Source organism: Pagrus pagrus (assembly GCF_965226575.1).
Source record: "Pagrus pagrus genome assembly, chromosome: 6".
Classification (NCBI taxonomy): Eukaryota; Metazoa; Chordata; class Actinopteri; order Spariformes; family Sparidae; genus Pagrus; species Pagrus pagrus.
Window position 1 is genome coordinate 24,661,983 of NC_140190.1, and position 15,745 is coordinate 24,677,727.

The 15,745-nt window shown below is 40.1% G+C and overlaps 1 protein-coding gene across 1 annotated transcript in view; it reads right to left on the reverse strand.

The window, feature by feature from the left end:
• raver2 (ribonucleoprotein, PTB-binding 2) overlaps positions 1-15,745 on the reverse strand; it is a 92,721-nt gene that overhangs the window by 12,363 nt on the left and 64,613 nt on the right. Inside the window, exons 5-9 of the mRNA XM_084355296.1 lie at positions 14,775-14,966; positions 7,566-7,686; positions 2,851-2,933; positions 2,670-2,768; positions 1,806-1,917 (exon numbers count right to left, since the gene is read on the reverse strand). Coding sequence (XP_084211422.1) covers positions 1,806-1,917; positions 2,670-2,768; positions 2,851-2,933; positions 7,566-7,686; positions 14,775-14,966 — 607 coding nt within the window. The remainder of the gene's footprint in view (positions 1-1,805; positions 1,918-2,669; positions 2,769-2,850; positions 2,934-7,565; positions 7,687-14,774; positions 14,967-15,745) is intronic.

A 15,745-nucleotide genomic window follows, 5' to 3' on the forward strand; every position in this document is an offset into this window, starting at 1 on the left:
AGGAAAGTGGAAGAAAATGAAAATTAAGGACAGGAAAACAGACAGACAACATGGGGAGAAGAAAGGGAAAGGAAAAGACGGAAAACAGAGGAAAGGAACAGGTGGAAATAAAGGAAAGCAAAATTAAGGAAAGGAAATGAAAGAGGAAAGAAAAGGAAACAAAAAGGAAACAAGAAGATACAAAGTAAAGATAAGGAAAGGAGACAAAGTACATCATAGAAGCACAGAACAGAGAGGAAAGAAAAGGAAATTAGATTAAAGGAAACAAAAAGAAATAGAAAACAAAGAAAAGGGGAGGGAATAAAGACAGAAACAGTGAAGGAAAAGCAAGGAACGAAAAGTAAAGGGAGGCGAGGAAAGAAAAAAGGAAACAAGAAAAAGTCAATGAAAGCAAATATGGAGCACAAGACACAGTACAGAGGATCAAAGTAAAGAAAGGGAAATGAAGTAAAGGGATATGAAAGCAAGGGGAGGAGAGATGCCAGATAAACACGAGAAATGTTTTTTACTGATGACCATCAGTGTCTCCGTCTCCTCTGGACAGAGACGAATCACTCAGACGGCTGGAGGCTGAGAGCTCAGCCTCCAGCCGTCTCTGTCTCTGTAGAACCAGTTGTATTATTTGAGAGCAGCTCATACATCATCACTTATCATGTTTATTTACAGCGCGGCACTTTGCCCCACACTCCCCATATTTCACTCACTCCGGGGTTTAATAAACACAAATATGTACACACATACATATACACAAGCACGAAAACATACACAGATGTGAAAACATGAGCACACATCATTTAAATTCGCGCACACACAACAAAAGGTGAGCACACACACCCTTACACAATCACACTTATTATAAATCCAATATTGCTGTGACAAACGGCCTTCACAGCACAATAAAAGAACCCGCTCTAACAAGCCTTAAGCTAACAATCCCAGCAAACACATGCACTGATAAAAGCCTCGCGTTACAGAGACGCACACAAAATTGTAAACTCATACACACAATCAAAGAGGAACACACACACACACACACATAACTGCATCAGCAAGCATACACACAACTGCTTGCGTTTGTGCACTTACAGTCTGTGATATATCATTTCCATTAAAACAGCACAGCTTTTCTCAGCTGGGGATTTGAATTGTAAATGCACTGCAGCTTCCCGGAGGATGCGTTGTACAGTAATGTGAGACATTCAGGAACCTGCAGAGGGGAAACCCTCTCACCTGACATCAACATATTATGATTGAAGGTTAATTATATGTCCTTTAAATATCTTCCTCTGTGTTCATCCACTTTTTAACATCAGTTATTGTTCAGAAATACTGTTTAACATAGAGCAAGAAACTCAGACTTTCATTATGAGCAATATGTCCTCTGTGCAGCAGTGAGAAATACCTCTAAGAATATGCTTATAATATCAAAAGGTGTTGGTTTTTATGATCTTTTAAAGATTGTGCTTGAAAAAGGCAACACATCCAAGTTAAACCTAAATTATTTTACAAGTAATGAATCATTACCACATTCATTTTAAAGCAGCTAGCAGCCTTGATCTTGATCCCTTTACACAAAGTCTTAAGTGCTGTTTTACAACTGTGTGGAAGATTCATTTACAGAACAGAAGCAGAGTGCAGCATTAATTAATAAGATGCAGTTATAGCAGATGACAGAAAAGAAGAAAACCAATTTGATAAACACGGCATTTACAAAAACACCCATGAGAGACGGGCTGTAGGTCTCATCCGTTCACAGTAATTACAAGTCATTTGGAAACGGTGTACTGATACTCGGCCCTGCTCACCTGTAGGCGAGTCTCCCAGGAGGCCTTTACCGAGAGGCACCAGGCCTGGAGGCCGCAGGGACAAAGCTTTCTGCATCAGCAGCCTGGACGGGTCTCCAAGCAGACTGGAGACCTGTGAAGGAGGAGGAGGAGGAGGAGGAAGATGGAGGAGCATTATGTAAAAGAAAGGCGAGAGAAAAAGAGATTGGAGAGAAGATGAGGCAGACTGTGGTAGAAACTCATCTTCTGTTTTCTGTAACACAGACGCACAATTTTATGAATGCAAGTAATGAAAACAGCCGCGTCGCCTGTAGCACTGTCTGTCCAAGTATCATACATTAACATGCGCAAGTCTATCTTTTTCCTTTTTTTACATTCCCCTCTGCACTTTACGATGCTTAGAGTACATTGTTCGGAAAGCCACAGAAAACGATGATTAAAAGAAATGAAAATGCAGAGCAAATAAAAAAGTTTAGGGAGTGGAGGGTCAAAAGAGAAAGAAAGAAAATATACAGATTATTTCCTTCTCTGGATTCTGAATTGTTATCATCCTGTTTCTGAAATAACATCAAATATTGCAAACATCCGTCTCAGTGACTTTTAACTTTCACTTCGGCAATTAAAGAAAACAACGGAGACATTTTAAAATATGCAAATCGAACTGTGGAGGGAGATTTCAACACCTCGAGGTCTGCACTCAGAACAGAAGAGAGGCAATTAGGTTGGGGGTTGTTCAGCGTCATTATGCATCAAGTGCTGAAGATGAAAATGTAAGGGCACATATGCACATGCCCACAGCTGCTACTTTAACCCTCACGGCTAACCTATGCAAATTATCAAACACACACACACATACACACACACCAACACAAACAGGTGCCTTACACTGCTGATGCGTTTGTCTTTGATGTGAAGAAGCTGCTGTTGTGCGAGCTGCATATGCAAAAGATTCTGGAGGACTAGTCCATTACCAAGCATAGCATTCTGAAAGGTAAAGGAAAACGGAGATTATTGTAGCAGACACGTCAACATACAAACTACACACAGATGTTGGTGTTATAGTGACCTGGTGTGCTTTTCCCAGTGTGAGCAGAGCTGTGGTGAGAGGAGGTCTGAGGAACGGCAGGCTGGCGTGACGCCCGTACTTCCCTTAAAAAAAAAATCACAGACAAACAACAAAACATCAATCAGTGCTTCACTTTGTGATTTTCTTTTATATAAATTCTGCTTCAACTAATGCCTGAATCAATCATCATCTCAACAGGCAGACGCAGGCAGAATTATTAGTCAGACGACCAATCCATCAGTCATTTACAGCACACGGCCTTCTGCTTCATAACAAGCACAATATTGGAAGATTGTGTTAGCACAAAGCAAATTGCCTCTCTTGTAACTTTAACTTCTTCCAAGTCTGAATTTCATTTTGATGTTGAAGACGCAGTTGAAAAAGAGGCTTAAACTAACAACAACAGCAGAAGCAAAAGAAACCAACAAGAGAAAAGAGAAGTGCAAAAATGCTAAATTCTAACTTCTTCAGAAATGATAGAAGAGCCTTTAGCTTCAGCACCTCACTGGTTGTTTTTCACAATCCAAGAAGTGTTCGTCTGTGTCTGTAAAATACAAAAATTAAGTACTGATGAGGCAGCATCTCAAAGTGCAATGGTGTAAATTTCCGTATTTATATTGTTCTTATTGCTTTTTTACTGTTTTAACTGATGCTTTCAATCTTTGCTGCTGTAATAATGCAAATGTCCCCATAGTGGGACTAATACAGGATCATCTTATCTTAAAGGAAACACACTCGCTGACTATGAGGTGACTTCACTTCATTAATGAAGATGGCAGCCAATCTACTGTAGCACCATCAGTTTCAGTCTGTTGCTATGGCAATGACACCTGGCTCAATTGTTTGGCAGTTTAACTGATATTGTCACATCCAAAACAGCAAATCACCACCCTCATTACTTTAACTTTTACAAGTATGAATTTATTTGCGATGTTGAAGACACAGTTGAAAATAAGCTCCAACAAACAACAAAAGAAATCAACAAAAGAAAAAGAAGCTCAGAAAAATGCAAAATTTGAAAATCTTCAAACAGACTTTATTCATGGGTCAACAGTGCTGACAGTTTCTTTAGAGCCAACAGAAGCGCTCGAGCTTCAACACCTCTCATGTTGAAAATGACCAGAGATTTCTCTTTGTATTCTTCCACCATCAGCTTCAGGTGTTACTGATGCTGTTACATCCACCATTGTGTCAGATCTGCGAGAAAGCACATCTTTTATTTACTCCTCAAATACCTTTGCTGGTGAATTATCTGTAGGTACTCTTTGAGTTTATGGATTTATTTATTTTGCTTTTTGTGCTCAGTTTATTGCTAACGTTATATTCCCAATCAATCAATAGCTATAGCAATTATATTAGCTCTTAGAGGCTAAAGCTACTAATGCAACAGTTCATTTACTGCTGGGCGAACTAAAGTATCTCATTGTTTTGTCTTTTAGTCTTGTGGACTGTATACGTTCACTAGATAATTACTTAGTTGTTCTACCTTCAGTACAAGTACTTACTGTAGGACTTTTACTGAAAAATAGCAATACTACAGTGTATTTGCCTCTGAAATGTAGTGTAGTAGAAGTATAAAGTAGCGTGAATGTGAATACTCAAGTAAATAACAAGTCAGTACTTGAGTAAACAACTTCAGACTTCCTACAGGGATTTAATGTTGCTCTTTTACCTATGCTCCTATGCCTCTTCAGGCATGAGGCACATTTTTATAGCACTACACAAAACCTTTGAGCATTCATTTTTAACTCTTGTTGTTCATAGTATCTCATATTTCACTTCATTTGTAGCCTCCATTATTGAGTTTGCGGTCAAATTTTTACTTCCACTTCAAGTAAAAACCTCAAAGGCCAACTGCTGTCTTGGACTTTTATTGGAAGTGTGTTTAGCTCGCTGTGTAGCTGTGATAAAGACCACCCGGTTGGTGAGAACCGTAATGAAATTGTTACCGCTGTGACTGTTTGTGCACCAGTAATTGTTGTCTTTTCTTCCAAAACAAGTAATGAATAACAACAGTTTCCTTTTGTTGGTCATGATGATTAAGTCTCGAGGAAGAAGTGCCGCCAAATTTTGGTTTGTTACAACTTTTTCAACACCTTGAGTGGTTTCATTTGTTGTGCTGAATAATCTGAATTGAACACTGAATAATCAGCCCTCTTGCTCGCTGAATCACCACGGCCGCAACAAGAAGTAAACTTGTGCTGACTAACATTCCTTGATCATAACTGGTATGGTGCAACTTGTTTTTAAGCTACACAGTTTTATCTAATGGAAAAACTGTAAAGATTTTCAAAATGTAGCAGGGTTTGCCCACATTTACACACATTTCTCTGCTGGGATTCATTCACTTGATCAGGAGGCACCTCTCACCTTCAGCTGACATTAGCACTCACCTCCTTTCTTTGGCTTTTTTGTGCATGTGTGTTACTTCTCTGAATTAGGTCCCCTCATAATAAATGCAAGCGTCAGTACTAATGGTAGCTTCCACCAGAATAGGTAGAGAAAGTTTAACATTTAATCAAGGTCCTAATTTTAGACTTTAATTGTGCGTGCTCTTCTTTAAGAGAGCTCCCCCACCTCTCCCATCTTCTCTCCTTCCTGTTCTCATTTGTTCGGCTAATGTCACACGATTTCATTTTAATACCTGATTAGCCATTCATCAAATAATGAAACCGTCGACAAAGTGATTACAGTATATCGGAGAGGGCCTAACAGAGGGACAGACTCGTACAGTGGATCTTTGATTATCATCCAAGCTCCTCAGGAGCGGAGTGACGTTCAATAGAATGAGACCAGGATGATGATTTGCTTTAAAATCTCAGCGGTTATTCCGAAAAAAGCATTTGGTGCATTGAAATTTGATATAACAGACCATTATTTAGTTGTTAGCTGCATGCTGTCAGGGGAACTGAGCCAGCTGCAAAACAAAGTTTGTGAGCAATACACAAAAGCATTAATTCCGTAGACAGCATTACATGAGTGTTAAGCATTAATATCTCCCTCCATTAGAAAACATCTGGCTCTTTGATAAAGGTACAGGCCTGTGCATATAAGACCTTCGAGGAAGAAATAAACTATGACCCCCAAGGTTCATTTAGGCAAAAAACACCCAATCACAGAGATTTAAATCCTGTTGGGTGTGCTGCTATCAGGCAGAAAAGAAACTGAAATCAAAACGTTTGAATTCGGCAGTTAAAGCGGCATGTTTTCTTCTCAGCCCCCTGGTTCTGGATGTGAAAGACCCATTCATTTGTCAAAGACAACGTTACATGAAAGTTGAAGCACTTCTATGGCTTGGATCAGCATTAATCTCTCCTGGTTGAATTAATAGCACAGAAGATAAACAGCTGTGTAAGAAAATATCTGGTTCTTTGATCAAAAGTCAAGAAGGTACAAGACCTTCGAGGGAGAAGTAAACTATGACCCTGAGATGCATTTTGGCAAAAAACGCCCGATCACAGAGATTAAAATTCTGTTTGTGCTGCTATCAGCCAGAGGAATAAACTGAAAGCACAATCTGCAGCTTAAATCAATTCACTTTTTGATTTGATTTAGCTTGAATTCAATTGTAGGTTTGTGTTTTCTTCCCAAATTCAACAATCATGTGTTTTGTATTTGCTACAGCTCTGAATTGTGCCACTGACTGGCTCCTGACTGGCTAAGGCTCATGGGTAGTGTAGTATTAAGACCCGTCCGCCATGCCAAACTGACTGACTGACTGACGCAAGCAAAGTTGAAATCATTGGAACAGTTGGTCAAAACATAAACCTATAGGACTGTAACATTATCCAGGAGAGTGCTTTGTGTCTATGTGATGTTACATTGATAATATTGTTTCAAATTTGAAATGGGTTTACAGAAACCGGCGGCTCATCCTTCTACACAACTCTATATATCGTATAATGTGTCTTGGATCAAACTTTTTACAAGACACATTATAGGATATATAGAGTCATCATGTTAATGTTAATCTGAAATCAAAGTCCACTTCCCAGATATTCCCAATCGCTTTAACCCCACAGTCTTCGTCAGCGGATAATTTTCTAGCCTTTAATATAATTTCCATAGTTCCATAGTATAGTTTCCATTCATGACATAAGGAAATGTCTATATTCGTCACTTGTTGTTGAATATTCATTCAACATTTTGCAACATTTAATTCGGATTTTATTTTGAAACATCAATTTATTCATTAATCCTCCTTTATTGTTTACGTAGACCTGCGTTTACTCATCATTTTGTGAGTGTGGGGGTGGTGACATCCGGTGACAGTTGATCTCTATCAACACCCCTCTCATCCATTTCAGCTCTTAACACAGTATATCAGGGCAAGCTGTGAGATCACCACACTTTGCCTGCGCGAGGTCGTTGCACTTGATTACACTAATAGCCCAAGGTGTTGCACACTACATAAAATATGCTGATGAAAGTCATTATGTATATATGAGAGAGATAAAGAGAAATGATGTAAAAATGATTGGGTATATTACAAATTCAGAATGCATTAAAATAATGTCTGTATAAGATAACTTCTGGGCTTTAAAACCAAATGAACAGCTGAGCCGTGCTGCATACAGCAACGCTTCTCACTCAGTATCAAATCTGAACCAAATTTACAAAAAAATCAGCCACAGAAAATGTGATTTCATCCGTGTTTCCATCCACTATCGAGATGGGAATATTACAGTAGAAGTGAAACTCCTTCACACTCATACCTCCTCTTTTACCGGTGTGGTACGGTCTCATGAGGATCTGCAGGGCAGCAGGGTTCGTCATACTGGTCAGCAGCTGGGCAAGGTTGGGCTCTGGCAGCAGACCTTTCCTATTACTCAGAATCTGAAGAACAACAACAACAAAAAAGCACATACACAGGTTAGAGGAAGAAAAGTGAGTGTGTGTGTGTGTGTGTGTGTATGTGTATGTGTATGTGTGGTTTACAGTATGTGTTTTGATCTCGTCATTAGGACTCCCTGATGGCTGTAGTAATCATTACACTGGTTTACATCATCAGGATGTGTCTGCAATGTCAGCAGAGGGGAGTTGATCTGGGAGACAAAAGGGGAAAAGCAAGAAAGGAAACGACAGAGGGATGGAGCTCGCTGAGAAACAGAAAAAAGGAGCAGGAGGGGGAAGAGATGTGAATGTAAATGTGAAAAACAAGGCTGGAGAAACGTTGAGAGGAAAAAGTTTTAGCAGCAACTTGTGAAAAAGTGTAGGCCACCTTGCAGACAGACGCTAATAAATAAGTTCTCTGCCAATTTCACAAGTCGACATGTTCAGAAAAAACCTTGAGACATTTTTCTGTAAATGTTGTGGCAATCTGATGCAATCTGGAGGTGTGAAGAAAAAAAAAATCAGACTGCGGGTAAAGGCACAAACAAAACAATCTTACATATGATATTTCAGTTTACAGTTTTCAAACCAATTGCTAGAGTTTCCTCTCTTGTAAATGAGACTTTAAGGGCACACTCACACAAGGCAATTTGTACCGTGCCCGAGCATGTTTGACCCACAAGGTCCAGTTTGTTTGACTAGTGTGAGCGCTCAAGCACGGTACGCTTTCGTGGCCCTGGCACGGTTGGAAGAGGTGTGCTACGGCACGGTACGGTTGCTCATGCACGAGCACAAGCATGAGTGCGCAACGTGGCCATGAAGTATAATCATGGAATGTCTATGACCAGAACGACACAAAATAGGTCAAATATCGCTGAATCCTGATTGGTGCAGAGAAATACGCAACATTACCTTTTTCTAATCGAGACCCACAAACTGCCAACCAGTGGAAAGAGTAAAAAATATCTCATGTAAAACAACAAAATTGTTCGAGATTTGTCACACAATTGTCTGTTTATGAAGGATGCCAAGAGGCTCAGATAGAAAAAGATACAGATTTTATAAGACAGATGAACCCAGAAATATTACAGACTTCATGTTGGCTTTGTGGGAGGAAAAACAGCTCTCTGCATTGGACCAGTTTCCACTCTTACGAAAGAAGAACTGTCTCTTTTCTAAGTCAAATATGACATTTGAAACTGATCTCTGTGATCAAGGTGTAGCGTTTCACACTTTGATCTTGTCTCTTGTGTGTACACATACATCATGTAGTAAATGTTGTAGTCTTGCAGGTACTTCTATTGCAAACTCACCGTTTCTATTAAAATCTTTGTAAGAATATTTATTTGGCATTTTTCACCTTTTCGACAGCTGATAGCAAATAGTGACAAACATTGAGGGAAACAAGTGGAAGGATCAAAGCTGGTGTATGTTTTGCATCTTAGAGGATGTTAACACCTGACATTACCATTTTGTGGAAGGTAAACATGTCAAATTTTACAATTACAGTAAAAAGAAACCAATATTGCCTACTTTTTTGTAACCTGTGAAAAAAGTCCCCAGACTCCCTTAAAAAATCCAACACTTTTATGAGTTTTTGAGTTAGGCGAACCATAATAAACTTTGTAACATGCTGCTTATGACAAATTCTTAGTAATTTGGGCCTACCTGTAAATTTGGCAGATGCTCAACATTACTTAATTTCTTTCTTTGTCTGTAAAGCATCCCGCGCGTCCCAGCAATGTAGTTGTTTATCTGCATACAGAGCAGAGAAGTGATATCTGATCACAGGTGGTCACTCGCAGACATGTGGCGATTCTAATACCAGGTGTGAACTGACAGACTGTGATCAGACTGTGATCGGATGGATGTTAATGCCAGAAATAAACAGCCTCCTACGGACTTAGGTTTTTCAGCTCACAGCTCCACCTCCACCTGTCAGTCTACAGGATGTACCTGTTTAGTAAGGCTCACTTGTTTCAGCCTGCTTGTTTGTAAGTTTTATTACATTGTGTTTGGCATTTAATGTGTCTCAAAATGTCAACCTGAGTCATTTGCAGACTACGATTTTGAGGTTTATTGGAGCCAGAAGTGACCATATTTGGACGAGAGGGTGGATTTCCTGATTGGATCCCGAGAACCCGAGGAGATGAGGTAGCCATGCCCTGAAGCATACCTTGCTTTATCGCCTACTTTACTCTAAACAGGACCATCATTTACAAACTGAACATCATGCTGTATTGAAGAAGACTTGAAACAAGCGATTGAGAGCATCCGCTCATTAGGAAACAGTTTACTGAGGGAATAAATCAAGTGAGAACTAGGGTCATTCTCTCATAAGCTTACACACAGGCTTCACTTCAGACACGGAAGCTCCGTCCATGTGTAACACAGTCAATGAAGTCTGGATTCACCCTTTGTGTGTTTCCCCTGTTACTGGCAAGGCTTAAATTTTATTTGACATGAGGAAGCTTTCCTGGAAATAAACAGATCCCTGCTGACTTGCTTTTAATCGACAGACGTACTGTAATGCTCATTCCCAACTAAGAATGAATCAGCCATTACACTGAGAAATTCAATTCAAGGGACTCAAATGAAATCATATTGAATTAGGCTGCGTCAAATCGAATGGAGCAGCCCTTGTAGATCCTCCTCAGCACTGACAGTGTGCCGGCAGTGCTCGCCGGCTGGCCCAAAGACACGGCTATTTAAAACAACATTAGCAGGATGGTGATATTTCCTGCTCATCTGCCCCTGAGCTACAGCATGACTTCAGCCCGAGTCAACCTTGTTTCCTCCCTGTCACATCCTGACGAGAGAGCGTTACTGACGGGGATGGAGCGGGTCTAACTCCAGCCTGACAGCAAGAGAGGAAGAGGAGAGTCTGCTGCACACATACAGTGAGTATATGTATTTGTGTGCGGCGGTGTTGAACAAGGCCAGTCGTAGCTGACAGCATCTTTCAAGGGAAGGGAGGAGGAGGACGAGGAGGAGGAGGACAGGAGGAGAAGGAGATCTCTTTTCTTTCCTTTCTGCTGGAGAAATGTCATCATGCATCAGTCTGTTTGGCTACTGGCACAAAATCCAGCCACACACCCACGCATCAACACACACACACACACGCCAGGGAGGTAAGGAAGCCGCGAAGAAGGGAAGGCGAGAAGTATCGCGTAAGGAGAGGGATGGAGGGAGAAGAAAAAAGGAGGAGGGAGGAGGAGGCCATCTGGCCCTCCGCGTTCACACTCACAGTCACCAACTGGAGAAATGAGAGAATCGCCTCGGAGGAGAAGTGTAGCCAGGAGTAGGTCTTGATCTCTTTCTTGAAGGTCTGATGTTTCTTATACCAGCTGCTCACATTCACTGGAATAATCTTAAAGGAGCCTCGGGGTGCAGGCTCAAATGTTTCCTGTATCTCTACCTCTTCCTTCCCTTTCTCAACCATCCCCTCCTTTTCGCTCACTGTGTTATGTCTTCCTTCCTCCACACGTCTCCCTTATCTTCCTCGGCTAATTTATTCAGAAACACATTTTCTCTCAATGTCTTTTCAGCCTCTTCGCAATTCAGGCTCTGTGACCATGATTGCTCTGCTATTCAACCTGTTATTCTCAAACCATCCATCTCAAGGCTACAACCTCTTTACCTGCACCTGATAATTCCTGCAGAGCAACAGCTAAGAATAACATCATCATTACATGTTTGAGAAATCTGAAGTGGGAGTGTAGCAGGTTTAAATTTAAGAATGAGTCAATTATAGCTCTCCTACTGGTATTTTGGAAGTGTTGGTGAGCGTATACGGGACATTTTGTGAACATTGGATTAACAGTGTTGCAGTTTGGGGTCTTTTTCTGACTTTTAATTGTTGCCCTCCGTATGCTCAATTAGTGTAATCTAAAATATTTATCATCAGCTGAGAGTGAAGCAGTAAGCTGCAATGGTTTTCCATGGCCTCTGGGTACAGTAACCCATAATGAACCATAAACCTGCAATTCATGTGAAAATATAATTGAGGTTTTCCATGTGAAAGTGTTTGGTGATTTTTTTGTCTTCAGGCTGTGCAAATGACTTCTGACATTGTGAATAAGGTTACTGGTAGAGTCATTAAAACAAATATAAAAACCTAGTAAATGTACATTATGTGTATGTTTTTATGATTTGGCTCACATACTGTGCGGTACATTAAATACACAGATTACACTGACTGATTACAAGACAGTGCTTTCACAATACCTGCTCGTAGGAAAGAAAAACTGAATAACATACTGTAAAGTAGGCCAATAAGCTTTTGCATCTTTTCAATAAAATAAAATAAACCACAAATAATCAATAAATACATATATAAAAACCCACAATGTATATCATATTAGATATTGCCATCCAGACTTCCTAAAATCAGTCTGGATACAATCTGGATATGCCTAAAAAAAAAAAATCAGCCAAGATGATGATAACATCTCTTCCAGAGTCTACAGGTGGATGGTGTTGGTGGGAGTGAGGTTGGGGTTTATAAAACGCTGTACTAAAATAATATCTGCAATTATAGCAACACTTTCTGGTGAGCAGTGTAGCATCTAGCATACAGAGCAAAACAGAAACAGAAGAGCAGAGCGGAGAAGGGCTGCCATTAAGAAATATTGATTTGATTTGAGCAGAGTAGGGCTGGGCAACATATTGATATTATATTGTTATCGTGACATGAGACTATATAACATCTTAGATTTATGATATTGTTATATCGTGATATGTCATAAGTGTTGTCTTGTCCTTGTCTTAAAGGTTGCATTACAGTCCAGGTGACTGTAAAATACATTTACCATTTAAAAACAGAATTTAGTAGATCCAGCTCCGCTTCAGACAGAAATGTTTAGGATGATTTTATAGAATGAATCTTCTCCATAGAAACATTTCCTCAATGTTAAAATGTCTGTACACTGTTTCACCTCCCAGCCTTACAGTACATGCAAACAGACAGATCTAATTGTGAAGCCAGTGTCAACTGGCTGTTGCACACCGAGCGTTCATACAGTATGTGTGTCGCGGTTTGACATGGGGCACATGCCTGAACACTCTCTGGCTGAAACAGTGTTTGTTGTACCCCTCCTACACAGCACTGCGGTAGCAGAGAGGAACTGACATGATAATTATAGTTGTATAGACTGATTGGGCTCCTCCACTGTCTCCTGCTGCCTGAAATAAACCAAACTCTCAGCCCACAGCATAGTGCAACACTCTTATACATGTAGATCATAGATTCACACCAGCAGACTTACACACATTAGATTTGAAGTTCCAATCAGTTGTGGAAAAGGGACAGTACTTGTTAATGGTCATGGGTACATGGATTTACAGTGTGTTCACAAAGTATTCAGGCCACTTCACTTGTTTCACATTTTGTTATGTTGCAACCTTATGCTAAAATCTTTTAAATTATATTTTCCCCTCATCAATCTACACTCAATAAACCATAATGAAAAAGTGGAAACAGAATTTTCGAAATTTTTGCAGATTTATTAAAAAGGAAAAACTAAAATATCACATTGACATAAATATTCAGCGCTCAGACTGGGCAGAAGGTTTACCTTCCAACAGGAAAATGACTGTAAGCACACAGCCAAGACAATGCAGGAGTGGCTTAGGGACAACTCTGTGAATGTCCTTGAGTGGCCCAACCAGAGCCCTGACTTGAACCCAATCGAACATCTCTGGAGAGACCTGAAAATGGCTGTCCAACCTGACAGAGCTTGAGAGGATCTGCAGAGATCCAGGTGTGCAATGCTTGTCGCGTCATACCCAAGAAGACTTGATGCTGTAATCGCTGCCAAAGGTGCTTCAACTAAGTACGGAGTCAAGGGTCTGAATGCTTCTGTCAATGTGATATTTCAGTAGCAAAAATTTCTAAAATGATGTTTCCGCTTTGTCTTTATGGTTTATTGAGTGAAGATTCTGTGTGAAGATGAGGAAAAAAACATATGTAAACGATTTTAGCATAAGGCTGCAACATAACATGTTAAAAAAGTGAAGGGGTCTGAATACTTTCTGAATGCACTGTACATACAATATAATTATGTATTCATAGGTACAGAATCTAGACACAAAAGCGAATTAGTAAACATATTTAGCCTGAGTAATGACAAGTTAGTCCATTTATGTAAGAGTGTGACAATGCTATACTAACCCAAAATATGAGATAATGTTTGATATTGCATTTGTCTTTCATTCATCGACTTAAAGAATGAAATCTCTTGTTGCTTTCACACGGTTCTGACTTTCAGGCCTAGTCGACACACACACGAGTATCTGGACATGTGCATGCCGGTGTAAACTGGAAGCAGATTGTACTGCGTGGCTGGAATCCTCCTGGATGACGCTTTTTTTTTTTACTTTGTCGGCAGCTGTTTTTCATCATTTTCTTATCAATGTCTGTTTGTGTATTTATGAAAATATAAGATATAACATCTGTACATTCCGGCAATGTACAAACTCAAACTCTCCAAAATCATGTGACGTAACACATACTCTGAGTTCACATTTGCCGATTATGCAACACACACTGATAAAACCCAAAAAGAAGTGAAGGTGGGAGTGTGTCTGACGTAATCGAGTTTCTGAAAGCAGTAGTGTGAGTAATATAAACACAGACATACAAGAAAGTAAAATATTAATCTATCTACACTCATAATTGACCTTGTTTGTAGTTTGGGGTGTCCATTCAACAGTCAGTCAAACACAAACAAACATTTCTTTTAAAATGTTGCTCAGTGGGGAAAATGCTTTTTGGGCCACAGGGGAATTTTTACCTACAATACCACTAGTGGCCACTCGGCACAATAGCAAACAATAGCGATGATGGACCAAAGTGCACTGTAACGTTTAGATCTGGAGTCTGGTAAACTACAACATGTGCCTGATGAATCTGTCAATTCAAGATGCAATAGCCTGATATTGTCTAAGATCCCTATTTGTGTATCAATTTTGGACATCTGAACTGTGATTCTGCATGAATGTCAGACTACCCTGTAACATTTCAGTGTGTGTATTGGTGGGTATAAGCAGCGTGTGTGTGTCTGTGCCACTGTGGTGCGCTCCATACTCACCATACCCTGGGCGGCGATGAGTGCAGCCAGGGTGCTTCTCCCTGAGGTGCCGGGGGTACAGAGTGACAGACGGACCTCCTGTCCCCCCACCAGCGTTCGGTCCATCTCAATGAGCACAGCCTCCGCCTGCTCTGCGCTCTCATACTCCACCACACCGAAGCCTCGGACTGGGCTGCCCTCATCCTGAGCGAGCTGGAAGATACATCAAAAAAAAATAATCACCATTAATTAGGACAGCTTTTTAATTAAGGATACAGCTTTTTAAATCGACCCAGATATGATTTTAAAACAAGCATACTGTGAGCCTAAATGTGAAACTTTTAACAGTACAAATCCTGTGAGAAGTCATCAGTAAACTCAAAGCAAACAATCAGTAAACAGAGAGGCTGGGAGCTTTTAAAGTCACAAATCTCAGCACACAGGGAAATACGTGGTATTGACTTATAGTCTCAACCTCGCACATTTAAAAACAGTAGACACACAATGCATGGTGGCCCTTTTATGCTTCAGGGACAAGAAACTTATTGACCAATTAATTTAACCAGTAAGATTATTTATGCTCCTGCAGCAGATTTGCTCCGAGAAAAGTTTAATTAAACCTCCACTGTTTGATACCTCTGAGAGATGTGTAGTCTGAGTTCTCTTGCTGGGGAACAGAATTATCTCATAATTACTTGTGTTACGTTTAGATAATTATTAAGGTTATAATCACAAGCTGGTGCCTTTTGTCACCTGCTCCTCTGTTCAAGTGTCTCATGAAAATGTAAGGGTATGTTGGGTGCTTTCATTTGTTTGCTGTTCCTGATAGTTTACAGACAATATCTTACTACTTAACAGCACTTTTATTGAAATGTTGTACACGTTGCCCCATTGTTGATCATTTTGAAAAAGAAAAAAAAAATCCAAATAAGTTGGGATGCTGGGTAGAAGTAAAAACAGAATGTGATCATTTGCTAATCCTTTTGGAAACA